This window comes from Miniopterus natalensis, chromosome 7 (genome assembly GCF_054644295.1).
Source record: "Miniopterus natalensis isolate mMinNat1 chromosome 7, mMinNat1.hap1, whole genome shotgun sequence".
NCBI classification, from domain to species: domain Eukaryota; kingdom Metazoa; phylum Chordata; class Mammalia; order Chiroptera; family Miniopteridae; genus Miniopterus; species Miniopterus natalensis.
This window is the reverse complement of record NC_142087.1, coordinates 11289655-11314845: the sequence shown is the minus strand read 5'-3', so window position 1 is coordinate 11314845 and position 25191 is coordinate 11289655. Positions and strand designations below refer to the sequence as shown.

General features: G+C 50.9%; 1 protein-coding gene across 4 annotated transcripts in view; it reads right to left on the bottom strand.

Annotated features, from left to right (window-relative positions):
- The window catches only part of EPB41L1 (erythrocyte membrane protein band 4.1 like 1), a 53283-nt gene extending 31055 nt beyond the window's left edge, over positions 1 to 22228 (bottom strand). For 3 of the 4 annotated variants that reach the window (XM_087818753.1, XM_016219350.2, XM_016219353.2), the window contains exons 1-11: positions 20997 to 22228; positions 19876 to 20040; positions 17865 to 17969; positions 17258 to 17300; positions 13024 to 13099; positions 10378 to 10596; positions 7696 to 7783; positions 6994 to 7146; positions 5643 to 5740; positions 5200 to 5375; positions 2449 to 2597 (exon numbers count right to left, since the gene is read on the bottom strand). In XM_087818753.1, coding sequence (XP_087674879.1) covers positions 2449 to 2597; positions 5200 to 5375; positions 5643 to 5740; positions 6994 to 7146; positions 7696 to 7783; positions 10378 to 10596; positions 13024 to 13099; positions 17258 to 17300; positions 17865 to 17969; positions 19876 to 20040; positions 20997 to 21233 — 1509 coding nt within the window. In that variant the 5' untranslated portion in view covers positions 21234 to 22228. The remainder of the gene's footprint in view (positions 1 to 2448; positions 2598 to 5199; positions 5376 to 5642; positions 5741 to 6993; positions 7147 to 7695; positions 7784 to 10377; positions 10597 to 13023; positions 13100 to 17257; positions 17301 to 17864; positions 17970 to 19875; positions 20041 to 20996) is intronic. The other variant, XM_016219352.2, reaches the window with a different exon arrangement.
- Positions 22229 to 25191: the final 2963 nt, after the last annotated feature.

Sequence of the window (25191 nt, the reverse complement as noted above, 5' to 3'; positions counted from 1 at the left end):
AAGGATGAAGAAGTGAGCCAGGTACAGCCAGAGTCATAAGTGTGTCCCACACTGAACTGTCAAGTTTGAGCTCTGGCCAGTGCATCATGACAGAGGACTCTGCCCCCAGGTCACGTGAGGTGCAGCCTTTGCAGAGGGGGCGGCCGTGTCTTGCCAGAGCTGCTTGTTTGCCTACTCTAGGGGCAGGGTGGTAGGTTGGTAGCCAAAGGACCCTTATGTGCAAGGCTGTTTGAAGGTTCATGTCAACTCAATTCAGGGCAAGAAATGGACAATCTCAGCTAATTATAAAGTCAGATCTGGTGATTCTAGAACTACTTGGAAGGTAGGCTTGTCCTTGGACAAGCTAGCCTCTTCCCCTGGGATTCTCTCCGGCATCTGAGAATCCACTATGATTGACTCTGAGGTGACCTCAGAAAGGAAACAGATCATACTGAGGCTTCTGCTCTGCTTCCAAACATCTGTCTATACCTCCTCTCCTGAGCTGAGCTGCCTCAGGATCATGTCTGTCTGAGAAATCAAACCTGATAGAGTTTGCCTGGGGGATGGGCTGGGCCTGCAATGGCTCCTCCCTCCCATCCCTCCAATCCCTCCCATCCCTCCCATCTCTCCCATCCACATCTGGTCTTGTGGATGTGTCTTGTGACCTTCTGTCCTGCACCTGCTGCTCTAGCTCTGGGCACATAGTATTCCTGAAGGCTACAGGGAGCAGTGGAACCCCGAGATCCTCGAAGGACCTTGGGGAAACCTAGTCCAAATGCCTTACTGTGCAGATGGGGAGCTGGGGCCTGAGGGGACATCCCTAAGGCCTTCAATGCCTCAGTGGCAGACCTGGGGCTAAAACCAGACCACGGAACTCCAAGGCCAGGTCCTTCTTACACCCCAGCCTCTAGCCCTTCCCCCTGGGCTCAAGAATAAATGCACTTCTCTTGCAGTGACAGTTAGAGAAGTGGTTAACACAGGAGGAGTAAGATGAGGGAGAACAGAGAGAGGAGGAAAGGAGAGGAGGCTCTCCTGAGAGAGCAGCAGGCCCTGCCCAGAGGGAGGGGCACCGGAGTCGGAGAAGATGCAGATGTGCTCCGAGGCTCCTCCCTCCCACCCTTCCCACCCACATCTGGTTGCCCATAGATACAAAAAGAAGCTTGGGGTGCGGGCACAGGGGACACAGATGAAGTGGAGGTAGAAGCAAACTGGTGTGGGGAGGAGATGAGTCAAAAAAAGGGTTTGGGGGGGAGGCAGAAGAGATGAGCTCAATGAGACGGGAGCCAGCGTGGGTGGTCTGGGGAGGCACAGTGCGAGGCGGAGTAGAAAGGAGGGGGAGGAGGGAAGGGAAATACTGCTGGGGGACAGAGTCTGAGCAGGATGCTGGAGGGAGCTGAGGATGGCTGGGTGGGGGGTCGGCAGGGGGAGGAGGGTGGCCAGGGAGCAGAGGTGAAGCTAACACTAAGATGGCACCAGGGTATCAGCCTGGGATGGACCGTGGGGTGGTGACAAATGAGCTGGGTAGGTAGGGCCAGGTCATGCAGTACCTCCTGCTTGTGTCTCGGCGTGGTTTCCTGCTCCGGCTAGCGGACGTGGGAGAAGGAAAAGCAACCAGCAGGGTCAGTAGAGCCAATGGATTAGAGACACCGCGACCGGCCCAGTCTAGCAGGTGGCCCAGGGCACTCTCACCCAAGCAACAGAGGCCAGGGTAGCTGGGTGGGCCACCACGGGGCAGTGAGTAGTCAGAAGGGGGGGCGTGAAAGCAGGATGCTTGCCCAGGGAGGTGAGGAAGGGGGCGGGAGGGCTGGAGGCAAAGCGAGCAGTTACACTCAGCAGACAGAAGTGAGGGCTCTAGGTATTCCTGCCCCTTGCAGTCAGCATGTGTGTTCAGGGACCTGTGCTCCCAAGTGGGGAAGCATGACGGAAACACACTATACCCGTGTGTGCACATGCCCGTGGGCATGCCGTTTAAAAATCTGGGTACATAACCCTGTGGGTGAGGATGTGTATCTGTGAGCGAAATCATGCGAATCTGAGGCCCAGTGTGCCTGCATGAGTGTGGGCACAGGTATGTGGGAAATGGGGGTGGGCAAAGGAGGGGGACACACTGTGAGGGCCTGCAGAAACACCCCATCATGCTCTGGGGGAAGAGAGGGCTGTGCAGATTCACACTGTAGTCGAAGGGGCAGATTCAGAGTGGGCAAGAGGAGGCCGAGTCCCCTAGGGTACAGAATGCCCTCCGGGAAAGCAGGGCAAAAGGAGGGGAGCGTGTATGACGAACAGCATGCCCCCCACACCTGGGCATGTGCAGGTATTGAGCATGGCCCAGGGCACGGCTCTGAGCTTGGTGTACCCCACAGGAAGGGTGCTCAGCCACAGCTGGGGGCACCTGAAGGCCAAGACCAAGGCTAAAGAAGGATCAGCCTCCTGATCCCCAGATCAGGGGACATGAGAAAGCCAGACTCCTACCTTCAGCTCCTTGATCTTGGTGGGGGTCCTGACCTCTCCCTCCTCAGCCTCTGACCGCTGTCCCCCAGATTCGCCATCTTCCTCCCGCTTGTCACCATCAGGACCTGCGTCATGATTCTCACTGACCGAGGCTGGGCGGGAGAACTCTGCTGAAGTGGGCAGAAACAGCGGGTGGCCGCGTGAGGCACCTCCCAGGTGCATGGACGGAGTCGGCCATGCCACTCACCCAACCATGCTTAGAGTGGAGCAGTCACTTCCACACCCCAACACACTGGGATAAGAAACCAGTGCCCAACTGGAGTGAAGCAGCCTTCCCTGGGTGATGCGGACTGCCTGCCAGCTCTGGGGCCCCTCCTGATTTCTATAGTACTAGAGTCCAGGTTCAAATCTCAAATCTATTGCTTCTTGGCTGTGTGACCCTGAGTTATACAACCTCTCTGGGCCTCAGTTTTCTCGTCTATAAACAGTGCCTATAAACAGATAGCTGGGGGAGGGACATATAAGCTAATGTGTGTAAGTATTTAGAAGAGTGGCTGCCACAGAGTGAGTCAATTCAATCTTTGTTGGCCCACAAATGCTGATTTTCTTGTTGTAGCATTTGTGGCAGAATGCTCACTTGGCCATTACTTAGCAATACACAGATATTGTGAGATTAGCTTTTCCTAGTGAAAGCTAAAGCCCTGACGTTTGCAAATAATGTGGCTTCTTTATAAATCAAGGAAAGTTCAAGGGGACCCTGGCAATAACATCTTTCTCACTTGCTGGCATTCCAAAGCACTCTCCTGAGTAGGAAAGAAAGGGGTGGTATTACACCCTTTGCACCAGACACTGGGCATAACCCAGACTACGCCCATGGACTGTATCTTGGGGGGGGGGGGGGGGAATGGCTAGAAAACAGGGAATGACCAGAGCACAGCTCATCCTGGGATTGGCCTGGATTAAAAAAGAAAGTTACCATCCTTTCCATTCATATATATTTGCTCTGCAAAGTGCCTGTTCATGCACATTATTTCGTTTGAGCCACACAATGCTCTGTGCTGATGGCTAGAATTGGAATTATGTTCCTCACTGTACAGAGTCCCTGAGACCTTTCAGTGAGTCTGGAGAAGAACCCAGGCCTACTGGCTTAGAATCCAGGCTTCGGGCCCTCCTGATGAGCCTCACCAGATCTGGGCCAATCTTTGCTGCCTTGCACAATCTGGGCTTCATTTCGCCCCTGGCATAGTACTGAAAGCTGCAGGAGAGCACAGAGAGACAGTGCAGGCCCTCCTTTCTTTTTGCAAAAATCTCAGCTCTCAGCAGCCCTGAGCCCATTCAAGAAGACTAAGGAGCTTCTTCAGCCCCAAATGGACACTTGCAAAACTGCGTGTCCTTCGAAAACAGCCAGGAAGTCCTGGGATAGGTCTCACCTTCATACTGCAGGAAAAGTATCAGACTCCCCTGATCACCTGGAAAACTCCTAGGTATCCTTCAAAACCCTGCCCAGTTGTCACCCGCTCTACAAGCCCTTTTTCTGCTCCTCCCAGAAAGAATTAGTCCCTCTCTCCTCAAGGCTGCTCTCTGTATTCTGTACATATTTCTCCCATTGCCTGAATCAGGTTGAATGCTTATAAACCTACTATTCTAGGAGCTCCTCAAAGGAAAGGGCTATACTTATTTTAACACTTAGAAAATATTTGCTGAGTGCAACTAACTTGCCTAGAGGCCTGTCCCAGTGTGTTCTGGAAGTATCTACTGTTCATCCCACTTATGTTCCCACCTCCTACCTTTAAACCATCTTCTATACACCTAAAAGCAAAAATAATTTATTACTGCTACAATAAACAATAATTTATTATTGGATATTATTTATTAAGACCCTACTATGTGCCAAGAATTGCTTGGGGTATTGTAGAGGCATTATAACATAGTGAAGTAGGTATTCTTTATTTTGTAGAAGAGGAAATACGCACAAGGAGTAAGTTGCTCAAGGCCTCCCATCCAGATATTTATGGGCCATAAGCTGGTGAGTGTCAAGGCTGAGATTTGAATTCAGATCTGCCAAACTCTGACTCTCCCCAGTGCCCCATGTGGCTTCTGAATCTCTCCTACAAACTCCAGTGTGCATATTGGGGGGAGTCCAGGGTCCTAACGAGTGCCAATTTAGTAAGCTGGGGCCAGGGCCTGGGAATCTGCATGTCTGGCAAACTCACAGGTGATTCTGATAGAGACAGTCTACAGACCACATTTTGAGAAGCCCTGGTCTGCTTGATAGAGGACAAGGTAGGGCCAGTTCTTGTTGATATTAAGGGTGCCTGTCAGCCCAATGGGGAATGCCATGTGGTTAGATGTCAGTCAGTTCAATGGAACCAAGAGAATGACTGGAAACAACCCCTCCGCCTCTAGTCAGGGAAGGCATGACCAACTCTACAGTGCAGTCATAATATAGCATTCTCCTGATATGATGACAATCTGTGAATTACTAAGCATCTTGGACAAGGGACCCAGAAAACCATATGGCTAAACCTGGGACCCCCAAAGGCTCAGAGAAGTCACAGGAAGTCCCGGAGTGGCAATGTCAGCAATAGTGAGGCCATAGGTTGAGACTAATCCACTGAGAGCTGCCCAGGTGCACCAGTGCTCCTGGGCCACCATGCCTGGAGCAAGTCAACCTGCGATGTGTTGACCACCTTCACTGCTCATTCTGCACCTGGCATGCCCACCCCTTCCCTCTAAACACCACTCTTCACCCCACCTCCAATTAGGGCATACCTCCATCAAGGCTGCGGGACATGGTGTACCGTTTGCTGGAGGAACGCTCGAAGAAGGGTGCGGGCCGGTCAATGAGGGCGCTGGCCTGGCGGGTCTGTGCCTGGGTTCTCCCACTATACCGGAACTTGGAGCCCATCACCAGGAAGCCCTTGGGTGGGGGCTCGGGGGACACCAGCCTGCAATGGAGGTGAGGAGGGGGAATCACAACTGCATTGCCAGGCCCAAGGCTGGACCACAGCCGGCCTTTCATCCCACTGTCCCACCAGCTACAACTCTAAGTGGTCCAGGAGAGGAGAGACTTGGGGAAAGAGGAGGGGGTTCTTTCCTATGGTCCTTCCTAGCTTCTCCTCCTGCTCTGCCCTTACAAAACACAGACATCACCCACACAGACACTCACAGCCTTTGTGTCGTCCCCGGTTACCCCACCCCAGGGCCTGGCTCACCGGAAGAAGGTGTGGTGCTCAATGCAGACCTTCCACAGTCTCTTGGCCGACCGGTGGTTCGGGAGCTTAAAGCCAATTGTGCTCTCGAACTGCTCATACTGAAAAACCAAGGGGGGTGGGTAAGAAGTAAGACCTGGGCCCCCCTCGCCACCAGTCCATCCTTTTAAGGCTCTTCTCAGCATGTGTGGCTCTGGCCTGTTCTTTCATTTATTCATTCACTCAGTCAGGTGGACTGAGCCCTTACTCTGTGACAAGTCCAGTGCAAAGCAACAGGGACACCAAGGTGGTCAAGACACAAGGTTCGGGGAGGAGGGAACTTTGATCATAAATACATAAATGAGATCATTTCAGAAACTGATGAGGTCATGAAGGGAGTGGACAGAGACGTGTGACATGACAGAATACCTGTGTAGACGCAGGGTTGGGTACTATTTTAGAAAAGGTGATCAGGAAATGCACAGTCTAAACGGGTGATCTTTGAACAGAGATCTGAAGGATGGGGAAGGAACAGAATTTCTGGTAGAGGAGAGATCAGAAGCAAAGGGCTCATGATGGGAAGAGCTTGCTTATTCAAGGATTTCAGAGACCAAATGGGCTGGAGTTCAGTGGGCATGGGGCAGTGAGGCAGAGGTATGTGGGAGAGACAGGGGATCAGGGACAGTGTTTGGACTTTAGCCAAAAGCTAAAGACAGCTCTTAAAATATTTGAGCAAAGAGTGGGAGTAGGGGGTGAGTCTGACATGATATGATGGAGGAGACTTTTAAGGTCTCTTTAGCAGCTATGAGGAAAATGGCGTGGAATGAAAATGAGGGCAGGGGAACCAGTGAGGAAGACATTGTGGAGACAGAGATGAGAGATGATGAGAGATGATGGCTGTTGGCATTTGGTGCAGTGGAGAGGACAGAAGCAGATGGGTTCGCATTTACTCTACAGGCAGAACCAAAAAGACCTTCTGATGGGTGAGCTGTGGAGGCTGGACATATACATGTTTGTGTGTGTGTGTAGTCGTGTGTCTATGTGTATCTTAGTATGTCTTAGTATGTGTGCTACTTGAGTATTACATGTAGCAGATACAGGACATGTATTCATTGATCTATGTATACTGAATATATGTGGTTATCTTTACACGTGTCTCATGCATGTGCTCCTGTGTGTGTGCATGCGCATGTGTGTGCAGGCACATACCTAAGGTGTCTTTGAAAAGAGCCCCAGCAGAAGATGGATCTCTTGTACCCAGCACCCAGCACCCCCATCCATGTATCCTGAGTAGTAAAAACTCCAGGCCCAGCTACTAGGATCCTCTCTGTCCTAGTCAATGCGGCGAGGAGGAGGGGTTCCCAAGCAGGCTCACCTCCCCAGGCCGGATCTTGATGTAGAAGTTGCTTCTCTTGTAGGAGATCTTGAGAATCTTGGGCCAAGCGAAGCGGTTGATCCTCAGCCGGTCCCGGTAGATGAGCAGGCCGTTGGCACAGACGCCTAACATAATGTCAATGCCCTCAGAGTCCTGTGTGAGAAGGGACCATGGAGCAGCTGGCCACGGACCCCACGGCCCTCCCTGAGCTCTCTTATAAATGAGCCCTAAGGAGCAGGTGGACTTAGAGCCTCCATGTCAGGGGCTCCTGACCAACCCCTCACGCAGTCATCCAGCCATTCGCTCTTTCACTGTGTCGCTCATTCACCCAGTCACTTGTTCTACCATCTTCTCTGTTAATCACGTATTCATTCAGCAAACAGTTACTGGTACATATTCAGAGCCAGGCCATGTGCTACATGCTAAGGATACAGAAATAAATTAAGGCCCTATCTTTCCCCCATGATGCTCCCAATCTAGTGGCGGCACAAACAGGTTCAAAAATACATATAATACAAGAAGAAAATGATACAGATCGTGGGAAAACAAAGGGTTATGGAACTTCAAGGAATGAGAATTGAGGATAGAAAAGGCCTCGGGTGAGCAGGAACACAGGGGCTGGCACACCAAGCCCTCCAGAAGAACACAGTAGTTCACTGGGGACACCCCCAGATGCTAGGGCGCCCTGGGACTCAGTGGTACCTTGGCATGGTGCAGGTCTACTCCGTACATGGACAGCTTCTTGGCGTTCTCTAGGAAGTGGATTTCGGCTTCTCCTGGGGTCATGCCCCTAAGGGAAACAAAATGATCACAGATGGCCACGGGAAAGGCCCAGGCCTGAGTCCTACTGCCTGAAGGTGACCACAGTCAGAACCTGTGATTCTGGGAAGGCAAACATCCTGGAGTGGGTGTGTAGCTGGGCCTCCCCCTCTGCTCTCAGTGCAGGATGGTGCACCCCAGACCCTCTTCAGTCTACCCAACCCTCGTCTCCTGCCAAAGCTCAAGTCCAATTTTGTTTCCACCAGGACGCATTCAAGGGCTGGGCTGGGACTCAGGAATTTTGCCTCATTCTGCCACTGAGTTAAGAATCCTGCTTCTCCATGACTGTGAAGCCGTTGTGGAAGGCTGTCCGTTAGTTACCCAGGGGCTCCTAAATTACTGCCCACATGAGATGTTTATCTTAGAACATGATATCAGAGACCACCTAACCTCCCCTGAGGAACAGGTATCCATTCTCCTTTCTGGAAAGAAGTATGCGATACAAGTTCCGTCTCTGCTCCGACTGCCAGGAAACCATACATTTTACACTCAGTCACAGCTAACATTTATTGAGGACTACGTATGGTTACAATTCCAAGTACTTTACACGTCTGAACTGAATCCTCAAAACAATTCTACAAAGTAGGTATTATCACTATTTCCGTTTTACAGATGAGGAAGCTGCAGCACAGAGAGGTTGAAAAACTTGCCTAAGGACACAAGCTATTAAGTAGCACAGTCAGGATTTGAATCCCAACAGTGTGGCTCCAGAGTTTGTGTTCCTAACCACTGTACTTAACATCTGTCTCATATCCTCTGGGCTCCGTGTCCTCTGCTCTGCCCACCTCAGAGAGAGTGCTGTGTGGGAGGGATATCTGGACACTAGATGCCAGTGTGCTCCAAGTCAAAAGAGCTGTAAAGGGGTGGCCATTAGCATTTCTCTGGCCCATATCGACCTAAACTCCTTCCTCGGAATCACAGACAGACCTCAAAGACGTTGCAGGTTCCTTCTAGGCCACCAGAATGAAACGAACATTACAGTAAAGTGAGTCACACAAAGTTTTTGGTTTCCCAGTATGTTTACACTACACTGTGTCTATTAAGTGTTCAACAGTACTGTGTATAAAAAAATGGACATAGCTTAATTTAACAATGCTGTATTGCTAAAAATAAAAAATAAAATACTGTTTTCTGAGCCTTTAGCAACTCATAATCTTTTTGCTGGTGGAGGTCTTACCTTCAATTAAAACGCAGTATATAAAAAACGCAGTCTCTGGGAGTGCAATCAAACAAGGTATGCCTGTATACCTTGCAAATCCCTAACACATCCTACAGGAAAGACAAAGAGATGGCAGGCGGGCCACCACTCCCTACTAGGAAGACACTGCTAACCAGTGATATGGTTTCAGTACCCTACTCAACACAACACAACAGCAGCCTTCGCTAACCAGAGTGGTGTGCAAGTCCCAGAGACACATTCCCGACCCAGCATTCCATCCCACCCAGCAGGCCTTCCTCCCCACATACCCGATCCCTCCGCATCTGGCCCTGGGCCTCCTCCCCGGGTGCAGCCTCGAGGACACAACCTTCCCCATTCCCTCCATCTTATTAGCAATGAGACAGCATCGCCACACCCACTCCCACAGGCACAGCACTTTACAGTTTACAATGTACTTTCACAGTGTTTACCACACTGGATTCCCATAACAACCCTGGCCTTGGGGCATAAAGCACTTCCAGCTTCAGAGGACCCTAGAGACCACTCAGTTTCGGGGGTTTCCCCAGGGGATGGTACCACCCTCACAGTGGGCATTTTGAAATGGGGAGGGGCATATGGGTTGTTACAATGACTGAGGGGGTAATATGAGCACTTAATGGCTGGGGCCTGGGGATGCCAAACATCCTCCAGAATGAATTCTAAGCTCCAAAGACCAATAGTTGAGAAACACGGATAATCTCAGTCTGTACAAATACAGGTAAAAAATGAGGCTGATAGGTTAAACAGCCAGCCCACAACCACACATCTAGTTAATCATCTAACTTCTGCAACAAGGTGCCTTCCTTTGCACAATCAACTACTCTACCCCTTGAATGAGAGAGCAGCAATAATAGCTGGCATGCGGTGGGTCTTGAATATGTCCCATTTAGTCCCTCCAACAACCCTCTAGGCAGGTTTCATCAGCACCCACACTGAACAGATGAGGAAACCAAAGCAGGGGGAAGTAAATGGCAAGGCTGAGATCCCTTGTCAGAAAATGGCAGAGCCAGAAGGCGAACCAGGTGGTCTGGCTGCAGAGTGCAAGCTTCTGAACCTCATGCCACGATCAAGGCATCAGAACACTGACATACAACAGTTACTATTATCTCCAGTTGGCAGAGAAAGAGACCGATTCTCAGAAACCAAGGATGGGGAATTATCACAGGAGCTTAGAACCTGTGGTCCCAAGAGGTCATTTAAGGTTACACAGCTAGTTACTACCATTCCCATTTGATGAGAGGATTTGCCCTCAGATTTGCACCTCAAATTAGCAGCCGAGCCAGGTGGGGTACTTACAGCACTGCATCTGGGGCCTACGGGGGAAGGTTCTAGGAGCAGGGGAAGGCCCTGGGCAGAGGCCCCCTCACCTGTATGTCCTGTGCAGCTCCATGACCCTCTCCTCCAGTTCTCGGGTCTGGTTAGGGGCGAAGCGGAGCTCACTGGCATAGTTTCCCACGTGCTCCTCGGCGTCGTAGTCGCCCAGCTCAGCCTGCACGGCGTAGGAGCCCAGCAGGGCATGCGTGACGAAGGAGCAAGGCAGTCGGCCTGTGATGATGTCTGCCCGCAGCTGCAGGCACAGGTAGTATCTGGAGATAGGGGAGAGTGGGCATGGGCACGGGCCCTCCCTCCCGAGATGCCCACTGATCCATCAGAATCAAGCTGATCACCCCTCCGCCCAGGAGAAAAGGAATGATCCTCGACACTGGCATTTCGAGTGCTGGTATTTTGGGTGTGTCCAATGAAATGGTTTTGCATCATTTCATATGACGTTAAGCATTTCTGTTCACCTAAGTGTAAAGGATTTTTCCTACTGTGGGAGGATTTTCAATTCCTAACTCATTTTAGGCTAAATAGGACTACTTTGACCACTTTCTGAAAATATCACGTATTCCTGTTTATACAATTAATGTATTCTTATTGTGGGAAAATGTAAACTTTAGAGGTGACCCTAAACTTCCTCTTGATGTCCATTCTCAGAATCCCCCTCCACCAGACGTCACCCACTCCTGTCATATGTGGCATTCTCGACCTTTTCCCTCCTTAGATGTATAGAGGAGCATATGGTTTTGATTCATGGGTGTTTTTAACATGTACATGGTATCAAATGCTACATCTGATACAGCTCACTTTTGCAGAACCAACTATGTGCCTTAGAGCCCTTTCCAGGTCAGCACATGGGACATGACTTCATTCATTTTAACTTCTGCACAGCGCATCCATGGCCCCGGATGGACCCATTTGCCAATGTTTTCCCAACAATTTTTATTTTGCCTGTAGCACTAAGTGAATTGTCTAAAAATAAATTGGTTTAAAAGAAACATTTCCAACCACTAGGCCATGATTTTTTATAACTTTTACGCACACTTGGATGATTTTACAATTTTTAGAACCCTCTTTTATTGCTTTTTCAGTTATTGTGTATTAAAAGAAATGTTTCCGTCCAGTCTCTGCCAGCAATGCCTACTTGCCCATTTTGCTATGTTTCACCATTTTTTCAATTGCCCGTTTCTTTTTCTTTTAGGTGGCTTTTACTTAACGTAAGTTTTACTGCTCATGATGTTATTTCGCAGTCTGAACTAGAGCTCTGACAGAAAGTATGTGCAGCCTCAGTGTGTGCTCAGGGCCAAGGCACAGGCTCAGCACCAGCAGCAGCAGCTCAAATGTCACAGGCACCGAGTGTGGATAGATGGGCGTTTTGTTCAAGTCTAAAATTTCAGAAATCACTGCCAAGCACTCTGATCAATATTTCATTTCAATCCATTTGTCATTCTGAACAGTTTATTTTGGGCCCGAATATTTATTAAATCATCCCATTCCCTGGGATCATCCATGCTGGACAAGGCTAACTTCCCTCCTGGGGTCACTGGAAGCCCAACACCCAGTCGGGAACCAGCACAAAGAAGAGAAGGACCAGTGGACAAGACCAGGGGAATGCGGGCTGAGCTGGTCTAAAGTGCTCAGCCCTCCTGGGAATGGAGTTCAGACACTTTTGCTAAACCTTGGCCCCAAGCCGGACCTCAGGGCTAATGAGGCTAAGGCCTCAGGCCAGATCTATTCCAGGGACAACTATCTTATCTCTCAGGGTCAAAGTCAGCGTCTTGACCTTGGCCCACTGCCTGGGAAGCAGGCAGCCAGCATTATTAAGGAGGGACCGACGGGAGGGAGGGGCTGGCTCCGTAGCCCTCCCCTACTGCAGGAATAACTCCAAGCCCACATCCTACTGTTGGTGGGTGTGTAGGGCCCAGCACACGGATGAGACTTTCTCTTTGGAAGGCGCTTAAAGAGAAAGGCCTCTCACTGCTCTGGTTTGCAGAGGCAGAATGAGCCTCATGGAAGCTCTCACCCTGAAGGATGCTTTGCACCCCCTTTCAATCTGCAAGCCACGTGTCTGCTGGCCCTGAGGCACAATGAGACTACCCATGCAAGCCGTGTACACCCCAGCAGCCCAGGCTTGCTCCCCGGGGCGGCCACGTTCCACTGGCCCCCACATGCCTGCCATGTGTGCAGGCAGCAACGGGACCAACCTCCCGCGCGCACAGGCGTCTGCACTCTATTCCCTCCCTATCCCCAAAGTCGAAAACTGTGGTCGCCCCAGCACGTCGGATCTTCAGGTGTGTGTGGCTGGTCCTACCCAGACATGGCCCACACCACATTTTTTTAAAAATCTGAATTAGTTCCCAATGTTTAAAAATTGTGAATTTTACTCTCAAATCGGGCCCAGTTCCCACAAGGCCGTGATTGCCCGGAACTCAACAGCTACTGCCTTAAAGGGCATCTGTCCCCTTGGATTCACACTGGTCCCCACCACTCCTGCAACACACCCTCTCCCTCAGAGGTCAAGGGCCACCCGCCACTGACCGTTGTGTCTGCATCACTTTCTCTTGCACCGGGTCAGCTTCCTTTATGATGGTGTCTGCCTGGCCTAGGGAGGCCTCTGAGTTTGCAGCTGCCATCACCAACCGCCCCGTGTCTCCCACGGCCAGCACCCTGGCCCCTCCCTCCACAGCCCTCACCTCGTGATATCTTCCGTCAGCTGGGCAGGGTCAGGGGGGTAGAACTTGACTGTGAAGGCAAAATTCCAGGGGCTGCCTGAGAGAAGAAGATGGGGCAGAGATCAGAGAGGCCCCATTACCCCAGTGGGTGGCCCAGACAAACCATCCTATCAGCACTTTTTAAAGTCTTCTCATGTCTATAATCTCAGGGCAATCCAATCAGGGAGTCTGGAACACTGTTCCCACTTGACAGATGAGAAGACTGAGGCCCAGGTTAAGAGATTTCTTGTGAACTAGCAGCAGGAAGGAAGGTAGAAAGAAAGAACACCAATGGTGCACACCAGGCACACCATTATTTTACAAACATCGCTTCATTAAATCCTGCAACAACCCTATAGTCAATCCTACGATTATTCCCATTTGCAGATGATGACACTGAGGCCCAGGCAGTAAAGGACAGCCCAAGGTCACTCCCCTAGGAAGTGGCAATGCTGGGTTTCAGACCAGGGCCACCGGGCTCCAGAGCTCGTGTCCCTTTCTCTTCAGCAAAGTCTATGTGACAGGACATTAATGGGAAGAAAAGAAGTCTAAAAAGCACCATATTAAACAGGTTTTCTAACTTTAGACTTCTCAGAGCCTTCAATCCGCCATTATAAATTGTACCTCTCTAGGAGACAAGCATTCAAGAGTTCCCAAAACTTATTTGACCTGCTGTATCCATTTTTTATAAGGCAGATTAATGTTCCCTGAAACACACTGTGGAAAACTCTGCCCTATCTCACTTTAACTCTATCTCAGATGACAGAATTGGATTATAAACAAGGCCTAAAAGGCAAATATGATGGGCTAAAAGTAACAAAGGTCATTTCACAGGGATAAATGTTAACCTCCACATTTAGGTATGAAAAATTAATGGTACATCTACAAAAGGCAGACAGAAATAAAGGCTGAGGTTTTAGCTGGAAACTAGCTCTGTAAGCCAAGAGAAGGGATAGCCACTTAGGAAAGGGAGAGCGGCTGGTGGCGGGGGGAGGGAGGCAGGGAGAGAGGAGGTGTTGATGAAAGGCTGTAATCCAGAAAAATGGGTAGACCACCCCTGGGACATTTTGGGCCCCATGCCCTAAAAAGTCCCCTGACTAAGTGAGAAAGTGAGACAGGGCAGTGGTCATGCCAGGCTGGAGGCCATGCCATCACCACCACCCTCGTCCCCGTGGTCATCGACATCTTCACCACATGGCTGTCATGTCTTCAGCACTTACTAAGCACTGGTCACTTGGTTTGCTAAGGATATTACAGGCATGTATAGGAATTTAATCTTCATAATGATCCTGAGGTTGACTTTCCTTCCTATAGATGAAGATCTGGAGAGGTTAAGTCGCTCTCCCAGGGTCACTCAGCTAGTCCGCAGTAGAGAATAGGGGCCTAATCTCACGGCATCTGACCCCAGAACCCAGGCTCCTGACCACAGCTGACTCCTTGGAAAAAGAAGCCTCATGGGGAGCCCTGGCCAGTGTGGCTCAGTTGGTTGGGCGCTGTCCAGGCACTGAAAGGTCACCGGTTCGATTCCCAGTCAGGGCATATGCCCAGGTTGTGGGCTCGATCCCCGGTCGGGGTGCGTGCAGGAGGCAACCAATCAATGTTTCTCACACATCCATGTTTCTCTCTCTCTCCCTCCCCCCCTTCTCCCTTCCTCTCTCTCTAAAAATCAATAAAAACATTCTTTAAAATAAATAAAGAAGACTCAAGGGGAAACAATCCCTGTCTCAGGAATAACAACAACAACAACAACACAATAACTAATACATACTGGGTGCTACTTGTGCAGGTACCGTCTTAGGTGTAGTGTACCTAATAACTCATTTAATCCTCACAACAACCCTAAAGGTAGGGACTACCGTTATTCCCACTTTACAGATGAGGAAACTGAGACACAGAACAATTAACACAAGTAGTAGTGATGGAGTCAGAAGTCAAATCCAGGCAGTCTAGCCTCACTCTCTCCTTTTACCCACCACACCACACTGCCTCAGAGAAGCCCCATGAGGTGCCAGGTACTGTCCACACACGTCATTTAACTGTCACTCCCACCGTGTGAGGCAGGAGTCCCCTTGCCAAGGAGCAGCAGGAGCCCAAAGGGTGCGGGAATTGCTCCCAGTGCCCTAGGTGATGGGCACAGAAATTTGGGAGGAAATTACCCTACTCTGAAGCCCAAGACACAAGCACTTGTGCCACCTTCAGAGGGGTTGGGGGAGGGGCTGTCTCAAAGAATGAAAGAGGGTAAAAAATTGCTCCATGGGGCCCAGGATACAGAACTGGAATGAATGGGTGGAAGTTATACGGTGGGAACAGAGACTGGGCTCTACACAAGGAGGCAGCACTGCTCCGATGACATGAGGGCCCTGACTCCCTGCCCTGGGGAAGGAGCTGAGTGAGGCTCCACAATGGTCAGCTGCTTCTCTTTCCCAAGCTTTGGGTCCTCCTCAGCCACTGCACATGGTATGTGTTCTGATTCTCTCAGGCAAGAGAGCCAGGCCTCCTGGTGCTCCTGGGGACAGCCTGAAGCCCAGGTCTGGGACCTGGTCGGCTCCAGAGGAGCATGCTCTGCCTGTGTGCCTCCCTCTTTGTCTCCGACTGACAGGAGCCTACAGGAAGAATTCCTCAAGCCCCCTCCCCACAGAGTCAGCTGGTATCCCTGGGCCCAGCTGCCTGCTGTCATGGCAACAGGCTTGCTAGAGCCTTGTAGCCCAGGGACCAGAGAGTCCAAGCCAGGGGGAGGGTCATCTAGGCTCCAGGTCTCCGCCTACTCCAGGCCCCTGGCTGAGGGGCCTCCCCTTCTGCCATTTGAAGGCTGCCCCACCCCTCCCAACATAAAGCACAGGTTGTCAGCCCGGTGATCTGTCTTTGCCCCAGACCTTGAAAAGAGCAGGATGGTGTTGGGAGGCCAGGGCTCAAGACCTGGCTCAGCCAATAGCTTGCTCTGTGATCTTGGGTAAGTAACTGCCTCTCTCTGGGCCTTAGTCACCCATTGTTAAATACAGGAGATGGCCAAGATCAGGGATGGACCTTGCTTTCTTGTGACATAACTTCTGTCAGTTGGCAGTGGTCTGGAGTGCTGTGTGGGCAAGGATTCTGAGCTGAGTCAAGGGTCACAGGTCACTGAAGCCTTCACCGGCCCTGGAGGGGAGGGTGGGTGTTTTCAGGCCATCCGTTTGCCCCTTGTCCTATATGACTCTGCAGGTCCCTTCCAGTGCTGACATCTGAAGGTGTCTGTGAGCCCTCTGCTAACCAGCTGTGTGACTCTAGACCAGCGATTTTCAACCGCTGTGCCACGGCAGGCACACTGCTGTGCCACAGGAATTTTTAAAACATGCAATACCTGACTATTTAGTCAGGGGCACTGACCTCTTTTCCCTTAGATTGTAAAATTTAAAAATGACAACAGCCACCCTGGCTGGGTGGCGCAGTTGGTTGAAGCGTCATCCGTTACACCAAAAGGTTACAGGTTTGGTTCCAGGTAAGGGCACATACCTAGGTTGTGGGTTCAATCCCCGGTCCGGGTGTGTAAGGGAGGCAACTGGTCTCTCTCTCTCTCTCTCTCCCTTCATCTCTCTAAAATCAATAAACATATCCTCAAGTGAGGATTAAAAAAAAATTGACAACAGCTAACATAAGACTAGCCACCTGATGTGAATTAACCGAAATTACACTTATTTAACCAAACTGAGCCCTGGCTGGTGTGGCTCAGTTGGTTGGGCGTCGTCCTGTACACCTAAAGGTTGCTGGTTCGATTCCCAGTCAGGGCACATACTTGGGTTGCGGGCTTGATCCCTGGCAGAGGGCATGCAGGAGGCAGCCGATTGATGTTTCTGTCTCTCACTCCCTCTACCTTCCTCTCTAAAAATCAATGGAAAAATTAAAAATAACCAAAATTATATCTATTTTTTTGTCAGATTGGCAAAAATATGTATTTTTTTGGTGTGCCACAGAATTTTAGTAATTAGTTTATGAGTGCCACGAGATGAAAAAGGTTGAAAATCACTGCTTTAGATAGTCATTTCTCTTCTCTTGTCCAGGCCTCAGGCTCCTCATCTATGAAACCATGCCCTGCCTTCCCCAAGATCTTCCATGTGGAGCAAATGAACTCAAGGGTCCAAATATACTTCCCCAAGTAGGACAGAGCAGTCACACTGTGGCCCCGCGACCTGGGGCCCCTGCAACCTTTCCACCACACTCCCCACCACAGCAGGCCACTCACTCCGGATCTGCTTCTTGATTTCCTTGGAGGGATCCAGCCAGTTCTGCAAGAGAAGACAGGGTTCTTTAGAGGGAAGAAAGAGAAGACCCAGACAGCCTGGGAGAGAACATCCTGAAATGGCCCCACTGACAGACCCTGGTGGGGAACACCCTTCCCTGGCTGAGCTTCCTGGGCCCTTTTCCTTGGGCCTGGGAGGTAAGGAAATGAGGCCTGGATTCACCACAAAGCTTGGGACTCGGCCCTGGGACTGACATAGCCCTTAGGCAGCATAGTGAACAGGTAATACAGCTGCGGTGAAACTGGTGGGAAGGAGGAAACTTAGACCAGAACCTCGCAAGGGTGGGGGGAAGTGCTTAGTTCCCCCAGGAAGCCACGGATAGCTCTCTAGACATCCATCTGGGGTGACATTCAGGTCCCCAGAAAGGACCGGGGGATGGAGTGGACACAGAGAACAGAGGATGATATGGGATAGCTGAACCCTGGGGATGCGCAAACAGAAGATCTGAGGACTGATGGAAGCCATGGGATGCCACCAGGACTGGGGGCCTAAAGGAAGAAGTCTCCCCCATGGTAGGCCCCCCACTAGCCCCGCCCCCAGCCCAGGTACCTTCTGGCTATCAGCGTCACAGAAGGTCAGGCCAAAGTAGTCCTTCTCCAGGAGGTTGAGGTGCTCACAGACCAGGTCAAACAGCACCTGGCCCCGGCCATGTTTCTGAAAAAGAGAGCAAAGCTTCTGTGAGGCCAGAACACACCTCAGGGTGGGGCAGGGGAACACCCCTGACTCCACCAGGACAACCTGAAAACCCCCAAGAGCCTTCTAGCATCTGGAGAGATGCCAGCACTCCTGCGACCCACCTGACTCTGAACCTAATGCCCAGGTCATCAACTGCCTTCTTCCAAGCCCTCCTAGACCTCAGACCTGCTCGAGGAACGGGGGGCAGAGTCAGGGCAGTGGTGGGTAACTGATTTCTCCTTCCTTTACAGTGACTAAGAGAAGGAGGCTGACTTGGAACCAAGGAGCAGAAAATGAAAAGTCTAAGCTTTGGGTGTGAGAAGAGCAGAGCTGCCTGAAACAGGAGGGACGTAGACAGTGGGGAAGGGGAGGGCCCAGGACTCAGGGTCCCAGTGTGACTCACCCTCCCCAGCCCTTCCCTTACACTAAGTCTGAGTGAAATCCAGGGCACCCCAGCCTGGAGTGCCACCCTTACCCGGGCAGCAAGTGAGGCTTTATAGGGGCTCATGGGGCCTAAACTAGCCTCAGCTAGAAGCAGCCCTGGTAAAGCCACCTTTCTGCCCCACCCCCATACAACCAGGCTTGGTACCTCTCTGAAAACCATCCGCCTGAGGTATCACAAGGACAAATCCCAGAACCTGGCTGGGTACCCCAAACCCACAGGGGTGAGTATGGGCACCAATAAAGGGATCACAGGGTAGGGGGAATGAGAAGCAGTCACTACTCAGAGGCAGGGGCCTCCACAGAGAGGGTGAGGTCCCTACCAGGTCTGGCTAGCTCACGGGGACTGAGACCAGGCCTGACTATGGACAGCAGCTTCAGGAAGCCAAGAAATTCCTGAGTCTGGAGGAGTGCTTCAAAGAGAGTGGGCTGGCCTCAGCCAAACTCCCTACACCCTTCCAGGCCCATTGTGGGTAAGGGAGAAGAGATATAAGATATGCCTTTATTTTTCCCAGAAGTAGGCCAGGTGTTTATTCTGAAACCCTTCTATAGAAGAAATAAATATTTAAGAAACAAAACAAAAACCCAACCCTGCAAAAAAGAGGGAGCCAGCCTCCCAGGGCTCAGAAGTAAGTCATGTCCCTTGAGACCAGGGCATGGGGGAGAAAGGGAGGTGGCTCCGGCAACTCTCAGCAGTAAGGCCACCCTCTGGACTCTTCCGTATGCATGCAGAGGGCCAGAATGGTGCCTACACCAGGAAAGAACCTCCAAAGGGGCGAGAGTTCAGAATTCGGGCAGGATTCTGAGCCTATCTAGGAAAAGAGAGTGGCTAAATGTGAGGCCAGAAGGCTGACCCCAGAGAGAAGGTATCTGCCCCATCACCCAGTGTGGGACAGGACCATGCCACAGGGTTTCTACACGGCCTGGGTGAGTGTATCCTTCCAATGGGCTGCCTCCCTATGCCTGGGGGACACCCTTACCATGGAACCCTCAAATGATCAGTTTGTCCTAGAAACTAGAGGTAGTGCCCTGGACAGAGGGGTTCACAACAGAGGATAACTCTCTCCACCCAAAAAATACATAAAAATGATTCCAGTTGAAACATCAGTGTCTGCTGGGTCACACTGAAGAGACTGGGCTACAGATCAGCCCTTAGATGGTGGCTCCTTGCCACAGTATAGCCACCCTGAGAAACCTTTTCCTGGTGCCAGCCTGGTGCCTCGTCTAACTCTATTTGCAATTAAAACAGCCCTCTCCGGGCCCTGTTGCCACCATCTGTGCAAAGGCCTGGCCAGGTCATCTCTCTGGGACGCTGCCATCAGTCCAGGACTCCATGAAGAATAGATCCCCTCTGGCTTTGCCCTGGCTGAGTGCACACAGAAGCCTGCCCTGGCTCTCAGGCCAGCTGGCTGGGGATGGGACATGTGGCATTGGTGGTCCCTACCTCCACCTCGCATTCATACTCAGAGGCATCGAGCAGGGTGACTCGGCAGATGGCACTCTTGTATTTCTTGGCGATCTTCTGGGGCGACTTCTGGGCCTTGCTGGGCGTGGTCCTCTCTGACAGGCCGTCCGCCTCCCCGTTGTCCTTCTCCTCCATGTCTAGGCTCTGCAGGTCCAACCCAGAGAAAAGTTTCGTCAATGGGCTTAAAATCATAGCCTTTCACCCAAATGAGATGCAACAAGGAAGCAGCTGTGGCTAAGGTAGACCCCAAAATGAGAGGTCCAAGGCCCCCGGGGTGACCAGGGTCTATGGTGGGTAGGTGCAGGAGGAGAGCCAGGGATTCCGTGCGCAATAGGGTAGCTCCCATGAAGGTCCACTACTTTCCCGCAGGCTCCTGCTGCTGTGGGCAGCCCCTGTAGGCAGGAGTATCCCACAAAACCAAACCCGGCAGCCAGAGCTGTCCTGTCTCCCTAGAATAGTGCATGAGTTATCAGGATATCCATCTGGTCTTCTCCTTCTTGGCCTGTCACTGGGTCTAGCATGAGGCTGGGGACTTGTGGACTAATTTAACGGAGGGAAGGGAAGTCTGAGCCCTGCCCTCTAGTCCTAACTCTACCGCTCACACCCTCGATGACCTTGGCCAAGTCCTTGCCCTATCTGGGCCTGTTGTGACATAAGGAAGGAGTGAAGTCAATGACTAGGTGATTCCTTGAGTCCCTTGCAGCTTCAGGGTGATATATTTTGCTCTGGGGCCACACCGGGCTTGCCAGGCTAGAGTGGACAGGATCAGGGGGTAGGGAAATAAAGTTGAAAGAACATGCGTTTTCAACATCAGATCTAGATTCGACTTCCATCTGTCACTTTATAGCAATGTGACTCTGGGTAACTCACTTCATCCTGCTGAGCCTCAGTTTCCCCAAGTGTAAAATGGGGAAATTAATAGCTACTCTCTTAGGTCTGGGAGAATTAAACATAAATACGAACACAATGCCCCCAGCACTGTGCTCGGCATGTAACGGGTCAGTAATAAATCTTCCTTTCCTCCTCTCCACCCTCCTAAGGCCCTGCCCCGGAGGATGGGCTGGGCAGGAAAAGGGATGCCCATGCTCTCGGACACACACCTGTTCAGCAGGCCGAGTGTCCTGCTGGGGCGGATGCTTTTCATTGGAGTTGGCCTCCGGGTGGCCGTGGCCTGCTGGGGTCACTGGGGTGGTCACAGCGGCAGCGGCAGCCTCAGGCTGCTGCGGGGCCTCTTCCTGAGCCTTCTTCACCTCAGAATCGGGGCCTGTCTCTGTTGTCATGGTGACCAGCACGCCTGCATTGGCATGAAGAACATGTGACCAGGAAGGGGCAGCCATGGTGTGACAGAACAGAGCGAGAGGGGCAGGAACCACATGCAGAGAGAGACAGATGGAGACAAATGGACAAAGAGCCACATAGAGAAGGAAGGAGGGAGGGAGGGAGAGACAGGAAGTAGGAGTGGGGAGAGAGTCATGAGAAGTGAGGGGTTAGTGGGGGTAACTGAGGTCACAGATTCCTCCCTCCCAACCTCGCGTCCATACAGCTCCTCAGGGACTCCGATCTCTTGTCCCAGGTCTGGAGTGTGGGCCCTTGCTAGGGACGGTGTGAGTCTCCCTAGGGAGCCCCACTCTGCCCAGAGCACAAGGGAGAGCCTGGCCACCTCCAGGCAGGGCCTCGGCCAGGCTGTCTGTCCAACAACAGCAGGCCCTGAACGCCCCACTAGGTTGCTGGCACACAGTAACCCCTCAATAAAGGCTGGATAGAGTAAATTCAACCAAAAGAGCGCTGGGCTCCAGGCCCTCCCAGCACTGACTGGGGGCAAGGCTCTTCATGCCCCAAGCCTTGTCAATACTTCCTGCCCCACTGACTTCACAGGGATGCTGTCAGGATGGATCTAAAGGGTAAGACTCCTAGGAAGGCACTCTTAACAAATGCATAGCCCTGCTCATGTAAGACTCAGGGAAACTGGGCTCAGGCCCCAGCTTGGCCACAAATAGGGCAGTCACTCTACCTCTCTAGGACTCATCCAAAAAAGCAAGGGACTTAGAGAAATTATCTATTGTATAAATTATATATGTTAGCTATTCTTATCATTTTCCCCTTGAAGGAAGAAATGAGATGTCAGAGAATCAAGGACCTATTGCCCAGCTATTCTGTGGAGTAAGTACACTGCAAAGACAGAAAAGGAGAGAATGGCATGGTCCCCCTTTATATTTAAAAAACAAAACAATAGCCTCAGCAGTACATTATTGCGTCTGTGCACATGTAGTAAAAGATCTGAAAGGACACTCAGCAAACTGTTGAGAGGTTAATAATTCAGAAGTGGGTAAAGGAAAATGAGAGGGTTCCATGGGGTAGGATAAGAGGGGGGACTTTATTTCTTACTTTATACACTTCGGAATTACTTATATAATTTTAAATACACATTTTTTTAAACTCACAAGTTGGATATAATTTTTTTTTTAACCCTCACCCAAGGATATTTTTTCCAATGCTTTTCAAAGAGAGTGGAAGGGGGAGAGAAAGATAGAAACATCGATGTGAGAGACACATCGATTGGTTGCCTCCTGCTCACGCACCAACCAGGGCTGGGATCATGCCTGCAACCCAGATATGTGCCCTTGGCTGGAATCAAAACAGGGACCCTTCAGTCTGCCAGCCGACGCTCTAACCACTGAGCAAAACTGGCTAGGGCACAAGTTGGGTGTTTTAAGAGAGGGAAAGTCCCCATTCTGACCCCAATCAGTGGATCCCCAAAGAAAAGTTTGGAACTAAAACCAGGGAACAGAGATATGGGCAGGAACCCTCACCCCTGAGTGTAGAGTCTTCCTCCAAACCCACCTGTCGCTTATGTGACACCAGGTGCCAACTCCGTGCTGGGACATAAATGAGAAGGTTCAAGACCAGACCTGGCAAGTCCCTCCCTGACACCATCCACCATGGGAGGCCCCTGATGGGCAGACAGACAGACAGATGCTGGATCTACCCTTCAACATTGCAACTACCTCTGGGGGCACATAGCCCTGCCTCACATCTCCTTTCTGTTTTTCAGTTTCTCTCCCTGTATTCCAGTAGGGCACCAGCCCGGCCCAAACCAAAGGGCACTGGACAGAAAGGGCCCCTGAGAGCCCCACTAGGCCACAAGAGAGCTCTGGGGCCCCGGACAGATCCCAAGTATCCTCAAACCCCGCCAAGTGGATGAGTGAAAAGCTTTGTAAGCCGGAGCTCACAGCACAGATGAGAGGGTGTGTTGTTACTGACGCTGCTATTAAGAGGGAGATGAGAAGGAAGGGAAGGCCTTGGTCCACACCACCTCATCCCCCCCAGACATGCCTCCCACTCACGTCATTACCCTGGGCTTTACGGGGTCACTTAAATTCATAGTAAAATAAAGGCTCTCTGTCGATTGGGTGATGCCAACTGCTTGACTGTGCCAGGACACAAAGCAACAAGAGCTGCTCCAGGGGAGCTCACCGCCCAAACTGAGCCGTGCCTGCCTGGCTCGGGATCTCCTTCGCCTGCGCTGGAGGATGTCGGCCATTATGCTAGATAAGGCCTATAGGAAAGAACCCTTAAAATAAATGCCTTCTTAATTTTGCTTAAAATAAACAACAAAAGAATCCGCAAACTAATCTGTATGTTTTTGCTGTAAGGAGCAGAATCCACATGACCCTCTTGGGCCCGGGCAGCCCAGAGGCCCTGGCGCATCAGCGCCGCCGCTCTGCTTCAGTCTGGTCTCAGCCCACACTCTCCGAACCTCCCCCAGGCCTGGTCTTCTTGCGAACAGTCAGGAGACCGATCTTAGATAAATACCCCATCTTCTGCTGCCCGGGTCTTTAGCAGAGCCTGCTGGCAGTGAAGACCTGGTGCTGGCAGAACCACAGATGAGAGGAGCTGGAAGTCTTTTAGGATAATTCAATCTCCTCTTCTTTTACAGATGATACCCAGAGAGCAAAAGAGACTTGAGTGGCAGTCATTTCCTCAGACAGGTTTTCCCTAGTCCCTCCCACCCATTCTCCTCCCCACCTGGCCTCCTGACTCCCCAGGCCCAGCTGCTTCAAGCGAACCTCAACAGAATCTTCTCGAAGGGAAAAGCACTCAGGTCTAAGGAGGTGGCAGAAGCCACCCATGAGCCCCATGGCCAGAGGCTGGTTAAATAAATGATGGCTCATCCACTCTAGAGAGTTTCCAAAGATGATGGAAAATATGTGAATGAAAAAGCAAGATACACAACAGTTTGTACAGATTTTGATTAATATCTAGGGTATCTCAAAAAATGTATACACATACTTTGAATAATTATAAAGGCAATGTTTATTAAAATATATTTCTTATTTTTTTAATCCTCACCAGAGGATATTTTTTCCATTGCTTTCAGAGAGAGTGGAAGGGGTAGAGAGAGAAACATCCATATGAGAGAGACACATCGACTGGCTGCCTCCCACAAGCGCCCCGGCCAGGGCTGGGGATCGAGCTTGCAACCCAGGTACATGCCCTTGGCCAGAATCAAGCTCAGGACCTTCAGTCCACAGGCCGATGCTCTAACCACTGAGAAAGCGGCTACAGCAAAATACATTTCATTTTCAAAACTGAGCTATCAGCTTTCAAAGTGTGCATACATTTTTGGGATACCCTGTATTTACACAGATACAGAAAATTCAGCAAATGTTAACTTCAGTTGTTTCTAGAGAGCAAGAGTACAGATGATTATTATCTTTTCTTTCTGCTTAATAGTTCTCAATTTTCCTACTACACTTGGACATTTCTTGATTTAAAAGCATTAGAGGTTAAAAAATAATTTTTTTCAATGCACATGGCTTGGTATGACGGAGATAAACTGCTTAAACTTTAAAAAAATTTTACTAATTAGAAAGAAAAATAACATTGAAAAAAAACCTACGATGAGATCAGTCTTTATTTTACAAGTCCAGGGATGACGGCATGGTTCTCTCACTAGGCCACAGGAAACAAGCCAAGAACCTGGCCGTGGCTTCTGCTACAGCCAGTCAGGTGGGCACAGTTCTGTCTGGGCCCAGGTCAGCATAGGCTAATGGAGCCCACTGGGCAGCCAGGCTGGCCGAGCACCACGGGGACCCTGGGGGCATGTGCCGGTTCCTCAGCACTCACTGCTGCATGGGAGGATGCTCACCTTGGAATCAAGGCACGATGTGACTTGATTTGCTAGTGTTTGTTTCAGCCCCCAGAAGATGCTGGAGATCTGGTGATAGCAAACATGGCCTGGGGTTCTCAAAGAAGGGCTTATAGGGTAGGGAATGGAGGGTGAGGTGGAGTCGG